This window comes from Emys orbicularis, chromosome 2 (genome assembly GCF_028017835.1).
Source record: "Emys orbicularis isolate rEmyOrb1 chromosome 2, rEmyOrb1.hap1, whole genome shotgun sequence".
NCBI lineage: Eukaryota > Metazoa > Chordata > Testudines > Emydidae > Emys > Emys orbicularis.
Window position 1 is genome coordinate 3,475,623 of NC_088684.1, and position 17,741 is coordinate 3,493,363.

At 55.3% G+C, this 17,741-nt stretch overlaps 1 protein-coding gene across 1 annotated transcript in view; it reads right to left on the reverse strand.

The window, feature by feature from the left end:
• Nucleotides 1–2,922: 2,922 nt before the first annotated feature.
• ARHGAP39 (Rho GTPase activating protein 39) overlaps nucleotides 2,923–17,741 on the reverse strand; it is a 287,928-nt gene continuing 273,109 nt past the window's right edge. Inside the window, exons 11-12 of the mRNA XM_065400194.1 lie at nucleotides 6,547–6,716; nucleotides 2,923–3,117 (exon numbers count right to left, since the gene is read on the reverse strand). Of these exons, the coding sequence (XP_065256266.1) occupies nucleotides 2,923–3,117; nucleotides 6,547–6,716 (365 nt within the window). The remainder of the gene's footprint in view (nucleotides 3,118–6,546; nucleotides 6,717–17,741) is intronic.

Genomic DNA, 17,741 nt, shown 5'->3' on the forward strand with positions numbered 1-17,741 from the left:
ACACACACACTCTTGTCTTGCTGCTGCCAAGAGTCTGATTCCCAGCATTAACAGGAGTCACCAAGCAAACAGAGGTCAGACAGAAAACCCAGTTCCTCCGCTGAGATCCCACGGAGGCAGGGCTGCGGGTTAAAGAGCAGAGCTGGGAGAGAGGCTGGGGAGAAGAGAGTTAACGTGGAGAAATGTAAACCTAGGTGGTAGGGCACAGAGTCCCTGCCTCAGCGCCAGCAGCCAAGAGGTTAACTCTCCCGCAGGGGGTGGGGGGCACGAGCCAGCAGCTCAGGGTTAAACTGGGGAGCTCTATAAAAACAGGGCTATGGGACGGTACACTGCAGAGCCAGAGACACAGCCCAGTGCCACCACCGGGCTGCTCAGGGCCTGGTTTGATTGCGTCCTGAGCTGGACTCCATTTTAATACATGTGAACCCTAAAGGCCAACAGACCCTTCGGAGGGAACCGGCCTCAGGTCAAGGCGGATAGAGCTGGATACCTGCTCGAGCGCAGGCCTGGGGGTGGCAGCTGGGCAACGGGCCGACTGCAGAAGGCACCGGAGCGTGGAGATGCTGGGGCTCAGGTGGGCATTTCAGACTCGCCAGGCGGCTCGACAAGAAGGGATTTTGCCCCTGTCAGATGGGGAGACGGAGACGCCAGGGCTACTTTCAGAGACCCGAGTCCAGCCTGCATCGGTCCTGACTGTCCCAAGGAGAGCCCCTCGAGGGGAGGGAACTAGCTGGATTGTAACCATTTCCCACCAGCCTCCCAGCTCCCACAGAGCAACGGCAGCCATCAGTCTCGGAGACCCTCCAGAGGGCAAGGAAGAGAGAAAACTGGCACTGCTGATGGCTTCAGCTCCGCCCTGGGTCCCAGAGCCCTCTGAGCCGGTGATCCCGAAGCCCACGACGCCTCGCTGGGGCTGATGCCAAGGGCCATCCAGAACGTGTTGCCAGGTGGGATTTTCACAAGCTTGACCCAAACTTTCATTGTCTGACAGCAGGAGAGAACCCCTCGGTCTCTCTCTGCCTTCAGGAGCCAGCACCTCCACCAATAGTGCTTTAAAGGCCTTGCTCTTTGCCATGGTTCAGCATGGCAGCCTCCTTGCCCTGGTCGATGCGGCAGAATCCAGCCCTGACACGGCCCAGGCGGGAGATTGCTACAGTGGAAGGGTTTGGCACGCCGGGTGCTGCTGTGACACCAGCTCCTTGGCACTCTCCACACCCACTCCCGACAGCACGTCTCTTCCAATGGCGCCCTGCTCAAAACAACTCTCCTCCGCAGGGCTGAGCTGACGGAGCTGGGGCCCAGCGAGCCGGGGCCTGACCTGCTGCACGCAGCACCGGCCAGCGCCAGCCTTGTCTGGGTTGAGAAACCGAGCAGATGTTGTCTTGGAAATCAGCGATGGAGTTATTGCTGATGCATGGGCCACATGGGCAAAATACCCAGGAAGTGAACTCGCCCTACCCATACACAGGATGGTCATTCTTCTATCCCCGGCTGATGGTTAAATCCATCGTCTGCTGGTGGAGCCGATGGGACACGCACCCTCTGCCGGCTCGGGCTAAGCACTGTCGCCCTCTCTAGGGCAGGCGGAGATGGCTCACTGCTGAGGGGAGTCAGGAAAAGCCGGGGACAATCCCCTTCTAGCTCGGGTTGTGGGTTTGCTGAGACGTAGCCGAACCCTGCGCCAGCTGCAGCCCAAATGGCAAATGAAGCCCGGCCCCTCCTGGCTGTCCTGCTCTGGAACGGGAGCCCAGGCAGCACCCGGGAGCATGAATCGAACACCAGGACAAAACAGCTGCAGAGTCAAAGCTTTCTGCCCTGCCCTGAGCCTCCCCGCGCGGGGTTACGTTCAAGGCGTAGAGATCCTGTCTAGAAAGGGCTGGTAGGTCTCAGGGTTTGAGAATCAATCACTGCTCAGTCGACAGCCCGCCCTCCCAGCCCCTCTCAACAGACGCTGCCATCAGATCCGGGCTTACAAGCAGCTGATGAAGAGGAGGAAAGGAAGGGGAAGTGACATCACCGGCTGCAAACGGCTCTGGGTCACGGAGACGCCTGACCACAAGCTTTGCCCTGAGAACTTGGAGTTGGTTTTGGCCCCCTCCTCCTGCCATAAAGGGGTCCCTCTTCTCACTGGGGGGCTGGGCTGATGGGGCCTGCATGGGGCTTAGACCCCTTCCTACCAAGGGGTTTTATCCTACCAGACAGATCCATACCTTATTCCACATGAATGTTCCCGCCAGATATCCCCTAGCTCCCAGGCTGGGTGGGACTGCTGCAAATACCCACTCTGCGGTCCCTGCCTGGAGACTGTCCTACCCACCCTCCCAGCCAGCGCTGGCCCCAGGGCAGGAGCATTGGGAGGCCTTGGTGATGCTCGCTGGCTTATTCTGATCTCCCCCTCCATCCACGCTGCCATCTTAAACACCCCCCTCCCCTAGGAAGCACGTGGCGTGCTGGGAGTGGCTCTCCTGGACGCCTGTCTGTGAGAGCACGGGGGCAAGGCCCGGCATCCCACATCCCCATAGTGGCTGCAGGCCCAGGACGCCGGGCAGGACTCCCGAGCCTCACCTGCAGGCTGCCCCACGGCGGCTTGGCTGGGGGAATGGGCAGCGACATCTCCAGAGGTCTGGTTCAGGGGAGGGCGGCTGTCGCTTGGCCAGTAGCACTGGCGGGATCCCGCCACCACTTCCTGTATGACACTAGAGGGCAAAGGATGACGAGAGATGCTGGGGCGAGAGAGGCGGGACTAGGCCAGGTCGACATGGCGCTGGGGACACGGTGTGACGGGGACGAGAGGCCCTGCCCAGGGCTGCCCTGTCCTTCCCTTGGCGGTGTCTGGCTCGCACTCGTCGGCTGATTGACCTGGGGGTTGGGTGGGTTGTGGTCGTCGTCAGATTTGGTTTTGGCTCCTCCCCCTGCTCGCCGCTATAGGACCCCCTCCATGAAGCTGGTGTCCAGGTGCTGGATCAGCACCCGGATGAAGGACATTTCCTTCCTGGTGTTCTCGAAGATGATTCGCGGGTCGTCGGACTGGCAGCGCAGGCAGTTGGGGGCCATCACCATGGCCAGGTTATTGACGTCCATCTTGGTGACCGCCACGTTAGCCGGCTGCACGAACACCTGGGGAAGGGAGAGAGGTTACAGCGTGCGGGGAAATGCCTCCTCACCACCAGCTCCTCAGACAGCTCTGGGGCCAGCTCAAAATTACCCTCTGTGCTATTAGCCCCGCCCAGGTGTCTGCCAGCATCTACTCCATGGGGGAGGAGGACCACAGCTCCTCCAGGAACTAAAACCAGTAGGAGGTGATCAAGGCAAGCCAGCCAGGTTGTGACCCCTCGAGAGGTCCACCCCTCCTGGAGAGGCTCCCTAGACTGGGTTCTCCAGACACCAACAGACAAAGAAAGGCCTTTGGGATAAATAGCCTGAGTTTAAACTGACTCAGGGCCTGCTTTCTGCTCCAGCGAGTGGGCAGGACCTTCTGTCCAAGGGAGACCCCATCCTTGGGGAAGGGTTGGAAGGCCTCGCCCTACTAGGCCTGCGATGGGCTTAACCCCATTTCCTGTAAAGCAAGGGAAAGAACCTACTTAGTTATGCTCCGCACCTGGGAGGTGATTAACTAATGACCTGGCCAGAGGAGGTGGAGCTGGGTTGTATAAGCAGCTGAGCAGGGTGGTTGAGGGGAAAAGACCCAGGAGAGAGGAGCTCTGGGGAGCTCCCTCTCCCTGGGAAGGGCATGAAGGCAGGTCCATTCATTGGGATTGGCTGTGGCCAGAGGGCAGAGCTACAGGAGCAGGGTCACCTCCTGTGGTGGGGCCCTATAGCGGAGAAAGCCTTACCTAGGCCCTGCAAGGGCCAGGGAATGAGACAGAAGGGGGGCAGAAGGCCAGCAGGGAAAAGCCTGGGGTGGTGGTGGTGAAGGACCTTTGGCTTAGAGCTGAACCCCGGAAGGGGACTGAAGTGTTGTCACTTGGCCGGAGGGTGGAGACCCAGTGAGAGAGTCCAGAGAAGAGACTGGCCGGGGCTGGACATTATGGCTGAGAAAGTGGCCTCCAGAGGGGAGGTGATGCAAAGTCCCCTGCAATGCTGTGTCCGAGCAGGAGGGAGTTCCCTCGAGGGGAGGATGCGTGTTGACAGGGCCCCAATGGGTGATCTCTGGCGTGTAGGTTCTTTGATTGTTTTAAAACATTGTCTCTGTAATGCTTTTACCTTCAGAATAAACGTACTTGCTTAGAAGGAGTTGTGAGATAACTCAACTATGGGCAACACCTTATAACTGCAGACAACACACTGATCATAGCCTTTGGAAAGAAAGCAAGGCACAGGCTCTGGACTGTTTAGCTGGTCTGGTTTGCTGGGGACATTGCAATGTAACCCAGGGAGCTGTGTAGCCTTAAAACCCCAGGCAGGAGTGAGTGAGATGCGGGTCTTTCACCAAGAGAGGTGACGACGGGGAGCCTGGAGCCTACAGTGGATGCCCTTGGTGGGCCACGGATGGGGAATGCAGGTGTAGTTGCCCTGAACTGTGGCTATTATTATTAGCTGTGGCTCTGTGTGTAGCTTTGTGTGCAGTGCAGGGCCAGGAAGGACAGGAAATGCGCGTCACTGCGGTCATGTGATGTACACATGGGGTAGCATGGAAGGGTAACAATTAGGGCTGTCGATTAATCGCGGTTCACTCACGCGATTAACTTAAAAAAATTAATCGCGATTAATCGCAGTTTTAATCGCATGGTTAAACAATAAAATACCAATTGAAATTTATTAAATATTTTGGGTGTTTTTCTACATTTTCAAATATATTGATTGCAATTACAACACAGAATACAAAGTGTCCAGTGCTCACTTTATATTAGTTGTATTACAAATATTTGCAATGTAAAAATGATAAACAAAAGAAATAGTATTTTTCAGTTCACCTCATACAAGTACAGTAGTGCAATCTCTTTATCGTGAAAGTGCAACTTACAAATGTAGATTTTTTTTTGTTACATAACTGCACTCAAAAACAAAACAATGTAAAACTTCAGAGCCTACAAGTCCACTCAGTCCTACTTCTTGTTCAGCTAATCGCTAAGAGAAACAAGTTTGTTTTCATTTATAGGAGATACCGCTGCCTGCTTCTTATTTACAAAGTCACCTGAAAGTGAGAACAGACATTCACATGGCACTTTTGTAGCTGGCATTGCAAGGTATTTACATGCCAGATATGCTAAACATTCGTATGCCCCTTCATGCTTTGGCCACCATTCCAGAGGACATACTTTCATGCTGATGACACTCATTAAAAAATAATGTGTTAATTAAATTAGTGACTGAACTCCTTGGGGGAGAATTGTATGTCTCTGGCTCTGTTTTACCTGCATTCTGCCATATATTTCATGTTATAGCAGTCTCGGATGATGACTCAGCAAATGTTGTTCATTTTAAGAACACTTTCACTGCAGATTTGACAAAATGCAAAGAAGGTACCAATGTGAGATTTCTAAAGATAGCTACAGCACTCGACCCAAGATTTAAGAATCGAAAGTGCCTTCCAAAATCTGAGAGGGACGAGGTGTGGCGCATGCTTTCAGAAGTCTTAAAAGAGCAACACTCCGATGCGGAAACTATGGAACCCGAACCACCAAAAAAGAAAATCAACCTTCTGTTGGTGGGATCTGACTCAGATGATGAAAATGAACATGTGTCGGTCCGCACTGCTTTGGAGTGTTATCGAGCAGAACCCATCATCAGCATGGAAGCATGTCCTCTGGAATGGTGGTTGAAGCATGAAGGGACATATGAATCTTTAGCATATCTGGCACGTAAATATCTTGCAACGCCGGCTACAACAATGCCATGAGATCGCCTGTTCTCACTTTCAGGTGACATTGTAAACAAGAAGCAGGCAGCAATATCTCCTGCAAATTGTAACCAACCTTGTTTGTCTGAGTGATTGGCTGAACAAGAAGTAGGACTGAGTGGATTTGTAGACTTTACAGTTTCACATTGTTTTATTTTTGAATGCAGTTATTTTTTGTACATAATTCTATGTTTGTAAGTTCAACTTTCATGATAAAGAGATTGCACTACAGTACTTGTATGAGGTGAATTGAAAAATACGATTTCTTTCTTTTTATAGTGCAAATACTTATAATAAAAAATAAATATAAAGTGAGCACTGTACACTTAGTATTCTGTGTTGTAATTGAAATCAATATGTTTGAAAATATGGAAAACATCCACAATATTTATATAAATAGTATTCTATTATTGTTTAACAGCACGATTAATTGCATGATTAATTGCAATTAATTTTGTTAATCGCTCAATTAATTGTGATTAATGTTTTTAATTGCTTGCCAGCCCTAGTAACAACGTCAGTGCACTTATCTGTCTTCTTTACAGTGGCTGAGTGGTGCAGTACCAAACCCCCATAACACAACAAGGGTCAATGCAATAGCGTCCATAAATGCAGCGAAGCTGGGAGTGAGTTGAGTGACAAGGCAGAGGGCAGGATCAACACACCCGTGGGTGACCCCCAGGCTGGAGCCCGTCCCCCTGCCCTACCTGTAGGAAGCGGATGAGGTAGCAGAGCACCATTTTGTTGATCCTGGGCAAGGAGTGGATGACTGCGATGGCTGCCTCTGGGTTCTCGTAGTGGGTGATGCACTGTTCGTAGAACTCGTGGGGAATCAGCGGCTCCTCCAGCTCCCGGTACCAGAGCTTCAGCAACGATGCTGCGGAGAGGAGACAAGTAGCAGAGCTCGTGTTAGGTTAAAAAAGAGAGATGCAGAGCTGAGTGTGCAGGGATGGGGCAGGGTACGTGGGAGTGTGGGGCAGTGTGCATGGGGGAGTGCACCAGGCACTGGAAGCCCTGATCCAGCAAATCTGACTCGGGCAAGCTTTGATGTATCCGGGGTTCTTAGAGAGTCTGGAGTGCCGGCTGCGCCCCTGCATCTCACTCCCCTTGGACAATGACAGCAGCCTAGTCAGTTTCACTCTCTGCTTCTCCCCCACCTCATCCCAGGTGGAGGCCTGTCCCGGCATGACAGTGCCATCATTTCCATGTCCCCATGGAGCCAGCATCTTGACACATGGCAGGCGCTCCCAGGCCATGTTGATCTCCAACCGACCTTCCCATCACAGTCACCAACCTGCCTCGGGATTTCAACCGTTCAACTTTCTACATACAGCCTTGAAATCTGACCCATTTGTTCCTTATGGGCCCCCGAGTTCAGGTGAGGTGGGGGGGGGAGGAGATTTGGCATTTCTAGGGCCCCTGATTATAGGGTGAGGTGGGGGAGGGACTGTGGTGTTTCTATGGGCCCCTGGTTACGGGGTGAGGCAAGGGAGGGACTGTGGTGTTTCTATCAGATCCCCAGGAGGACGACAGCTTATCAATGCACAAAGGTTCTTGGAGTTATGGCCATCTGAGGGCACTGGCTCTATCCAATGGATTTCAGCCAAGAAGCCATTGGCAGCTAGTGAGCGAGCCCCAGTGCTCACAGGCACCTCGCCCCAATGTGCAGAGGGCCGGCCGGCCGCTAGTCATCCTCAGTGTAAACGCAAAGGCAAGGCATGAAGCGACTGGCAGGAGGCTGAAGGGAGCCTGCTTCCACCGGTGCTGTTTTGGTTTGGTTTAGAGTCCTGCACTGGGCACCAACTGGCAGGAAGCGTCGCTGCTTAGAGAGCGATCGATGCTGCACACTTGGGAGAGAGCACGCATCCGTAGCCCAGTGGGGAGAAGGGTTCTGGGGGAGAATGGCAAACAGCTCTTCCAGGAATCTAACCGGCTGCTCGCCCCAATGCTGCTTGTGTACTCTGTTGCATTTCTCTGGGTCACCTTCCCTTTAGGGGCCAGATCCTCAGCAGGAGTCAGTGAACCTCCCCTGATCGACACCAGCTGAGGAGCTGGGCTTCTGCTTCTCACCCACTCCTTCAAGGCTGTTGGGTTTGTGTGATGGCTCCCTATTAGGGGTCATGAGCAAGAACTGAACCCAGGACTTTCAGCGCTAACTCCAGGAGCCTCTGCCACTTGAGCTAAAGGAGCACGTCCATTAACAGGTCACAGTAGTAGGCTCTTATCCTTTTATATGGAGCACTCACTAGTGGGGAGGAGCAGAACCAATGGGCTGATTATATTTGTGTTTCCCAGCACTGCAGGTGAGAGGTTTAAATCCACCACTCCGTTCCCAGTGATATTTAACACCTCTCCCCCAGGCCCATTTCTATTCCTGTTTGGCTCTGGCAAGCCCACGGTTTCTATAAAGCATACACTTGGTTTGATAGCACCAGCCCCTCTTCAGCTCACAGACCCAGACCCTTAGTCGTGCATCTGCACCCACCCACGTTAGAGAGAGGAGATGGTTTCCCAGCACACTCGCTGATCAATTTCCTGCAACCAGCCCATTGCAGAGCTAACAATGCAGAACAGCTTCATCTACTCAGAGCGCAGCAATTACAGCCACGGCAGGTTTCCGGAGGAACCGCAGCAGCACAGGGAGCAGCAAAGCACCGGCCACAGACGGGCACTGGCCCAACCAGGTGGATTTTGTCGGCGGTGCGTATCGATGCACAAAGCCCTGGAACTGGGTCACACAGCCTCAGGCCAAGTGGAAGCTGAACGACAGCCAGAGAATATGGGAGACACAGGGGAAGGAGACAGGTAGAGCCTCTGTGTCAGGGCTCTGGACTGGTCAGGAGTCATGCCATGAACAAAAGAGGCAGCAGTGCAAAAAACCCATGACTCGACCCCATACAGATGGCAGGGGCCAGCCCTAACCGGGGCACCAGCAGCACAGATTCATCCTCCTACGCGGGCACCACAGCGAGGGGCAGCTGTACTGTGAGGGAGTCTGCTACGTCATCGCAGAACGAGGATCAGCCAGGGGCGGGGCCCCAAATCCACACGAACCCAAAACCTGCTCGCACAAAAGCAAATGAGAAAAGATGGCGAATGGAAATCCAGTTTATATTTTGCTTAAAGGGCTGTGAATAATCTCCACTGCCTTTCAGCCAACTCCACTCACCGCTGGGCCGGGCCGGGGCTGGCATGGGAGACGCCAAGGAAGTGCATTGGTAAGCAGTATTTGGCAGAACAGGCCTTTGGCCAGTGAGAGAGATGCTCAAACAGGGTCAGTAACATGGCGTTCTCCTGCCATGGGACAAGGAGCTGATCAATCATAGAATCATAGAAAAGACGGTTACTCACCGTTGTAACTGTTGTTCTTCGAGATGTGTTGCTCATATCCATTCCAGTCAGGTGTGCGCGCGCCGCGTGCACGATCGTCGGAAAACTTTTACCCTAGCAACACCCGGTGGGTCGGCTGTGGAGCCCCCTGGAGTGGCGCCCTCATGGCGCTGGATATATACCGCAGCCGACCCAGCGCCCCCTCAGTTCCTTCTTGCCGGCTACTCCGACAGAGGGGAAGGGGGGCGGGTTTGGAATGGATATGAGCAACACATCTCGAAGAACAACAGTTACAACGGTGAGTAACCGTCTTTTCTTCTTCGAGTGCTTGCTCATATCCATTCCAGTCAGGTGACTCCCAAGCCCCACCTAGGTGGCGGGGTCGGAGTGAGATATTGCTGTGTGCAGAACCGCTGACCCGAAAGCAGCATCGTCTCTGGATTGTTGCACCAGCGCATAGTGAGCAGCGAACCTGTGTACCGAAGACCACACTGCAGCTCTACAAATGTCCTGGATCGGGACTTGAGCCAGGAAGGCAGTCGAGGAGGCCTGGGCCCTCGTGGAGTGGGCGGTGAGGCGTGGCGTCGGGACACCGGCCAGGTCGTAGCAAGCACGAATGCAGGACGTGATCCAAGAGGACAGGCACTGTGAAGAGACCGGTGAGCCTTTCATCCGGTCGGCCACCGCGACGAAGAGCTGCGTCGACTTCCTAAATGGCTTTGTCCGGTCAATGTAGAAAGCCAGGGCCCTGCGAACGTCCAAAGAATGCAAACGCTGGTCTTGACGAGTAGCGTGAGGCTTTGGATGGAAGACCGGGAGAAAGATATCCTGGTTTACGTGGAAGGGTGAAACCACCTTCGGAAGAAAGGCAGGGTGGGGGCGAAGCTGCACCTTGTCCTTGTGGAACACCGTGTATGGGGGCTCGGACGTCAGCGCTCTGAGTTCAGAAACACGCCGTGCTGAGGTGATGGCTACGAGGAAGGCCGTCTTCCAGGATAAGTACAGGAGCGAACAGGTCGCTAATGGTTCAAACGGGGGCCCTGTAAGCCTGGAGAGAACGAGGTTGAGGTCCCACGTTGGAACCGGCTGGCGTATTTGTGGGTACAGCCGGTCTAAGCCCTTGAGGAATCTAACGACCATCGGGTTAGAGAAGACCGAGGACGGGAGTTCTCCTGGGTGGAATGCCGAAATAGCGGCGAGGTGAACCCTGATTGAAGATATCGCCAAGCCCTGCTGTCTTAGGGACAGGAGATATTCCAGTATGAGAGGGATAGGTGCCTGCAAGGGGGACGTAGCTCGTTGCTCACACCAACAGGAGAACCGCTTCCACTTGGCTAAGTAAGTGGACCGTGTAGAGGGCTTTCTACTTCCCAGCAGGATCTGCTGGACGGACTGCGAACATTGCCGCTCTGTCTGGTTCAGCCATGGAGCATCCACGCTGTGAGGTGAAGCGATTGTAGGTCGGGGTGACACAGACGGCCGTGGTCCTGGGAGATGAGATCCGGACTCAAGGGGAGCGTGATCGGCGCTTGAACCGACAGCTCCAACAGTGTGGTGTACCAGTGCTGCCTCGGCCAAGCGGGAGCAACTAGAATTACTCGTGCATGGTCGGTGCGGATCTTGAGCAGTACCCTGTGGACAAGCGGAAATGGGGGAAAGGCGTAGAACAGGTGGCTCTTCCACGTTAGAAGGAAGGCGTCCGACAGAGAGCCTGGAGCTCGGCCGTAAAGGGAGCAGAATGCGTGGCACTTCCTGTTGGCCCGGGATGCGAACAGGTCGACCTGGGGAAATCCCCACCTCCGGAAGACGGAATAGATGATGTCCGGGCGAATTGACCACTCGTGCGTCTGGAAGGACCTGCTGAGACGGTCCGCCAGCGTATTCTGGACTCCAGGCAGGAATGATGCGGTGAGATGGATCGAGTGGGCGATGCAGAAGTCCCATAGGCGAATGGCCTCTTGGCATAGGAGTGATGAGTGGGCTCCGCCTTGCTTGTTGATGTAAAACATGGCCGTGGTGTTGTCGGTGAGGACCAGCACGCAACGGCCCTGTAGGAAGTTGAGGAATGCCTGGCAGGCTAGGCGCACCGCCATCAGTTCCCGGACGTTGATGTGTAGGGCTAGTTCGGATGCGGACCACAGGCCCTGAGTATGACGCTCCCCGAGGTGAGCGCCCCATCCTAGAGATGAAGCGTCCGTGACTAGGTGGAGGGAGGGTTGTGGGGCGTGAAAAGGCACTCCTGCACAGACCACCGCGCGATCCAACCACCTGGTGAGAGAGGTCAAGACCGAGGACGGGACCGTGACCAGCATGTTCAGGTCGTCCCGGTGAGGATGGTACACTGATGACACCCAAGCCTGTAGTGGGCGAAGCCGTAGTCTGGCGTGCCTGGTTACGTAGGTGCACGAGGCCATGTGACCCAACAGGGCAAGGCATGTCCTTATGATGGTGAACGGAGATGCCCGCAGTCCGTGAATGACGCGTGCGATGGTCTGAAACCGGCCTTCTGGCAGAATGGCTCGTGCACTTCTGGAGTCCAGGATCGCTCCAATGAACTCTATTCTCTGTGTTGGCACCAGAGTGGACTTCTCTCTGTTGAGTAGAATGCCCAGATCGTGGAAAGTCTGTGTCACCATGTGGACGTGAGCTTGAACTTGGTCTCTGGTGCGGCCGCGCACCAGCCAGTCGTCCAAATACGGGAACAGCTGTACCCCTTGTCGGCGAAGGTATGCCGCGACGACTGCCAGACACTTTGTGAAAACTCTGGGAGCCGAGGACAAGCCGAAGGGAAGGACTGCGAATTGGTAGTGCACCTTGTTTACCACAAACCGCAGGAAGCGCCTGTGAGGCGGATAAATTGCTATATGGAAATAAGCGTCCTTCATGTCGAGGGCGGCGAACCAGTCTCCAGGATCCAGTGAAGGAATAATGGTCCCCAATGATACCATGCGGAACTTCAACTTTACTATGAATTTGTTGAGTCCGCGCAAGTCTAAGATGGGCCGTAGACCCCCTTTCGACTTGGGGATCAGGAAGTAGCGGGAATAAAACCCCCTGCCCCTTAACTCTGGCGGAACCTCCTCTATGGCTCCCATAGAGAGGAGCCCGAAAACCTCCTGTGTAAGGAGTTGCTCGTGAGAAGGGTCCCTGAAGAGGGACGGGGAGGGGGAGTGGGAGGGGGGGGCGAGGAAAACTGGAGGGCGTATCCCCTCTCCACCGTGCAAAGGACCCAACGGTCCGATGTTATAAGGGACCAAGCACGGTGGAAACGGGAGAGGCGATCCCGGAAGGGGGGAGTTGAATCCTGGGTGCTGGTTCTGGTGCCGTCCTCGACCGCACCTTCAAAAGGCTTGCCTAGGCCCTGAAGGTGGCCTAGGCTGGCCCTGGTTCTGACCGGGTTGAGGGCCGGTCGACCGTCGCCTACCGCCTCGACCCCGCCTCCTGGCAAAGTCCTGTCTCGGGCGAGGCGGGGGAGGGTAGAACCTCTGAGGCTGGGGCCTGAAGGGTCTGCGCTGTGGCCCTGGGACATGCATCCCCAGGGAGCACATCATTGTTCGAGAGTCCTTGAGGTTTTGGAGCCTCGAGTCCGTCTTTTCCGAAAACAGGCCCTGACCCTCAAAGGGCAAGTCCTGGAGGGTCTGCTGCAGTTCAGGTGGCAAGCCTGACACCTGGAGCCAGGAGGTTCGCCTCATAGCTATACCCGACGCCAGGGTCCTAGCGGCCGAGTCGGCTATATCCAGGGAGGTCTGTAGGGAGGTGCGTGCCACCCGCTTACCCTCCTCTACCAAAGTCCCGAACTCTTCCCTAGATTCCTGGGGAACCAGTTCCTTAAACTTCTCCATTGAGGACCAGGTGTTAAAACTGTATCGGCTTAAGAGCGCCTGTTGGTTGGCTGCCCTAAGCTGAAGCCCCCCCGCCGAATAGACCTTGCGCCCGAACAAATCGAAGCGCTTAGCGTCCTTCGATTTTGGCGCTGCCGCCTGCTGGCCATGGCGCTCCCGTGCATTCACTGATGAGACCACCAGTGAGCACGGTTGGGGATGAGTGTACAAGTACTCGTGGTCCTTGGAGGGTACAAAGTACTTCCTCTCCACGCCCCTGGCCGTGGGCGGGATAGAGGCCGGGGTTTGCCAGATCGAGGTGGCATTAGTTTGTATGGAGCGAATCAGCGGTAACGCCACTCTGGATGGGGCGTCCGCTGAAAGGATGTTCACGATCGGGTCGTGAACCTCCACGATCTCCTCCATCTGGAGGTCCATATTGCGCGCCACCCGGCGCAACAGGTCCTGATGGGCCCGAAGGTCTATAGGGGGCGGGCCCATGGCGGATGTCCCCGCTACCGCCTCATCAGGGGAGGAGGAGGAGGATACCCCCGGTGGCAAGGGGTCCAAAGGCAAGTCTTGCTCCAGGTGCTCTTGGAGCTGGGCCTCGCCCGTCCCCGGGTCCATGGCCTGCGCCGGCGTGGGCGCTGGAGCCTCCATGCCCCCTGGGGGGGGGCGGGAGATGGTGGCCTCCGGGGCTCTGGGCTTGGAGCGGGCCGAGCGGGAGGCAGACGGTGGAGCCCCTTGGGCTTGGTGGTAGGCCCATGGGGTCCAAAAGGACCAGTGAGCAGGTCCCTGCGTAGGGTCCTCTGCCATGTCCTGCGAGTGGCCGAAGTCCGCTGAAGCCGCCTGCCCCTGTGGAGGGTAGGCCGATCTAGAGGCCCCTTCAGAGGAGTGGGACGCGGATCTTGACGGCCATGGCGGTGCCGAGTGCGATGCATCCGTCCCCGGCTGGTGCGGTGCCGGTCGGTGCCGGTCGTAGGGCGATCTGTCCCAGCGTGCCGGAGATTGGTGCCGGGATCGGGATCGGTGCCGGTAGCCACGCCGGTGCCGCGATCCGGATCTGGAGCGGGACGACGATTGCGACGACACCCAGTGCCGGGAGCGGTCCCTCGATCGGCGCTCATACCGGTACCGGGAGGTGCGCCTCGAGTCCGATCGGCGCCGGCGGTCGCGACGGTGCCGAGATGTAGAGCGGCGTCGCGAAGAGGATCTCGACCGCGAGTACGACCGGCGCCGAGGTGATAGTCGGCGCCGGGACTCCGAGCGGCGTCGGGACCTGCTCCGAGACCTGGAGCAGTGCCGAGAGTCTACGGTTGGAGACGGTGGGCGCACCAGTGCAGGCTTGCCTCTCGACTGCACAATGCGCGGAGCCACCGGTGCTGGGAGCTGCGACGGTGCCGGCTCCGTGAGGGCGATCAGGTCCCTCGCGGTATTAAACGTCTCCGGAGTCGAGGGGAGACAAGGTTCCACCACCAGCCTAGGTGGTGAAACAGTCCGCACCGGACTCAACGGCCTCGGTGCCGGAGTCGACGGTGTGGCCGCCTGCTTTTGGCGGTCCAAAGGCGGACGCGGCTCTACCCCCGGCACCGGGGGAGCCGGCGTCTTCAGGGCAGCAATGTCCTGTGCCTTGCGGGCCTTCTTATGGCCCGGAGATAGAGATCGGCGCCGAGTCCCCTGAGGTGGGCGCGGTGCCGAAGTCTGCCGGTGCCGAGAGGACTTGTCCGCGGCGCCGGTCGGGGCCGCTGGGGCGCTGCGCACCGACGCGCTCGGTGCCGGGGCTGGGCGCGCCGAGGGAGGATCCGGGCTGAGCGCCGCCTCCATTAGGAGCTGCCGAAGCCGAAAGTCCCGCTCCTTCCTTGTTCGAGGCTTGAAGGCCTTGCAGATTGGGCACTTATCTGCTTGATGGGCTTCCCCGAGGCACTTCAAGCAGGAGGCGTGCGGGTCGCTTGTTGGCATCGGCTTCGCGCAGGACGCGCACGGCTTAAAGCCAGGAGCCTTGGGCATGAGCCCGGTATGCTCCGGGGGGAAAAGGGGGGAGAACAACCCCCTTAACCCCCGCTAACAATTTACAACAACTACAAAACTAAATAAACAACTATCTAAAGAACTTTAACTACTATACACAACTATCTACAGAAATGAGAGCTAGAAGCTAGGGAGTGTGGAGACCAGCTATGCTGTGCTCCACAGTTCCAACGACCGTCAGGGGCGGTAAGAAGGAACTGAGGGGGCGCTGGGTCGGCTGCGGTATATATCCAGCGCCATGAGGGCGCCACTCCAGGGGGCTCCACAGCCGACCCACCGGGTGTTGCTAGGGTAAAAGTTTTCCGACGATCGTGCACGCGGCGCGCGCACACCTGACTGGAATGGATATGAGCAAGCACTCGAAGAAGAACTAGAAGAGACCTCGAGAGGTCATCTAGTCCAGTCCCCTACACTCAAGGCAGGACTAAGTATTATCTAGACCAGAGGTGGGCAAACTATGGTCCGTGGGCCACATCCGGCCGCGGGACCCTCCTGCCCGGCCCCTGAGCTCCTGGCCACGGAGGCTCGCCCTCGGCCCCTCCCCTGCTGTTCCCCCTCCCCCGCAGCCTCAGCTCACTGCACCGTCGGGCGCAATGCTCTGGGCAGCCGGGCAGCGCAGCTGCAGAGCCGTGGCCTGACTCGGTGCTCTGGGCGGCACGGCTGTCGTGCCGCCAGCCATCGGTGCTCCAGGCAGCGCGGTAAGGGGGAAGGGAGGGGGGGGGTTGGATAGAGGGCAGAGGAGTTCGGGGTGGTGGTCAGGGAGCGGGGGTGTGGATAGGGGTCGGGGCAGTCAGAAGGCGGGGAACAGGGGTGGTTGAATGGGGGCAGGGGTCCCGGGGGTGCAGTCAGGAAGGAGAGGGGGGGTTGGATGGGGTGGCGGGGGGCAGTCAGGGGACAGGGGGTGGTGGATGGGGTAGGAGTCCCGGGGGGGCCATCAGGGGGCGAGAAGCAGGGAGGGTCAGATAGCGGGTGGGGGCCGGGCCACGCCTGGCTGTTTGGGGAGGCACAGCCTCCCCTAACCGGCCCTCCATACAATTTTAGAAACCCGATGTGGCCCTCAGGCCAAAAAGTTCGCCCACCCCGATCTAGACCATCCCTGACAGGTGTTTGTCCAACTTGCTCTTAAAAATCTCCAGTGATGGAGATTCCACAACCTCCCTAGGCAATTGATTCCAGTGTTTAACCACCCTGACAGGAAGATTTTCCTAATGTCCAACCTAAACCGCCCTTGCTGCAATTTAAGCCCATTGGTTCTTGTCCTATCCTCAGAGATTAAGGAGAACAATTTTTCTCCCTCCTCCTTGTAACAACCTTTTATGTACTTGAAAACTGTTATCATGTCCCCTCTCAGTCTTCTCTTCTCCAGACTAAACAAACCCAATTTTTTCAATCTTCCCTCATAGGTCATGTTTTCTAGACTTCTAATCATTTTTGTTGCTCTTCTCTGGACTTTCTCCAATTTGTCCACATCTTTCCTGAAATGTGGCGCCCAGAACTGGACACAATACTCCAGTTGAGGCCTAATCAGCGCGGAGTAGAGCAGAAGATTTACTTCTCGTGTCTTGCTTACAACACTCCTGCTAATGCAGCCCAGGATGATATTTGGTTTTTTTGCAAAAGCGTTACACTGTTGACTCATATTTAGCTTGTGATCCACTATGACCCCAGATCCCTTTCCACAGTACTCCATCCTAGGCAGTCATTTCCCATTTTGTATGTGTGCAACTGATTGTTCCTTCCTAAGTGGAGTACTTTGCATTTGTCCTTATTGAATTCATCCTATTTACTTCAGACCATTTCTCCAGTTTATCCAGATCATTTTGAATTTTTATCCTATTCTCCAAAGCACTTGCAACGCCACCCAGCTTGGGATCATCCACAAACTTTATAAGTGTACTCTCTATGCCATTATCTAAATCACTGCTAAAGATATTGAAAAGAACCGGATCCAGAACCGATCCCTGTGGGACCCCACTCATTATGCCCTTCCAGCATGACTGTGAACCACTGATAACTACTCTCCGGGAATGATTTTCCAACCAGCTTTGCACCCACCTTATAGTAGCTCCATCTAGGTTGTATTTCCCTAGTTTGTTTATGAAAAGGTTATGTGAGACAGTAACAAAAGCCTTACTAAAGTCAAGATACACCACGTCTACTGCTTCCCCCCATCCACAACGCTTGTTACCCTGTCACAGAAAGCTATCAGGTTGGTTTGACACGATTTGTTCTTAACAAATCCATGGTGACTGTTACTTATCACCTCATTATCTTCTAGGTATTTGCAAATTGATTTCTTAATTATTTGCTCCATTATCTTTCCGGGTATTGAAGTTAAGATGACTGGTCTGTAATTTCCCGAGTTGTCCTTATTTCCCTTTTTATAGATGGGCACTAGATTTGCCCTCTTCCAGTCTTCTGGAATCTCTCCCATCTTCCATGACTTTTCAAAGATAATAGCTAATGGCTCAGATATCTCCTCAGTCAGCTCCTTGAGTCTTCTAGGATGTATTTCATCAGGTCCTGGTGATTTGAAGACATCTAACTTGTCTAAGAAATTTTTGACTTGTTCTTTCCCTATTTTAGACTCTGATCCTACCTCATTTTCACTGGCATTCACGATGTTAGAGGTCCAATCGCCACCAACCTTCTTGGTGAAACCAAAACAAAGAAGTCATTAAGCACCTCTGCCATTTCCACATTTTCTGTTATTGTCTTTCCCC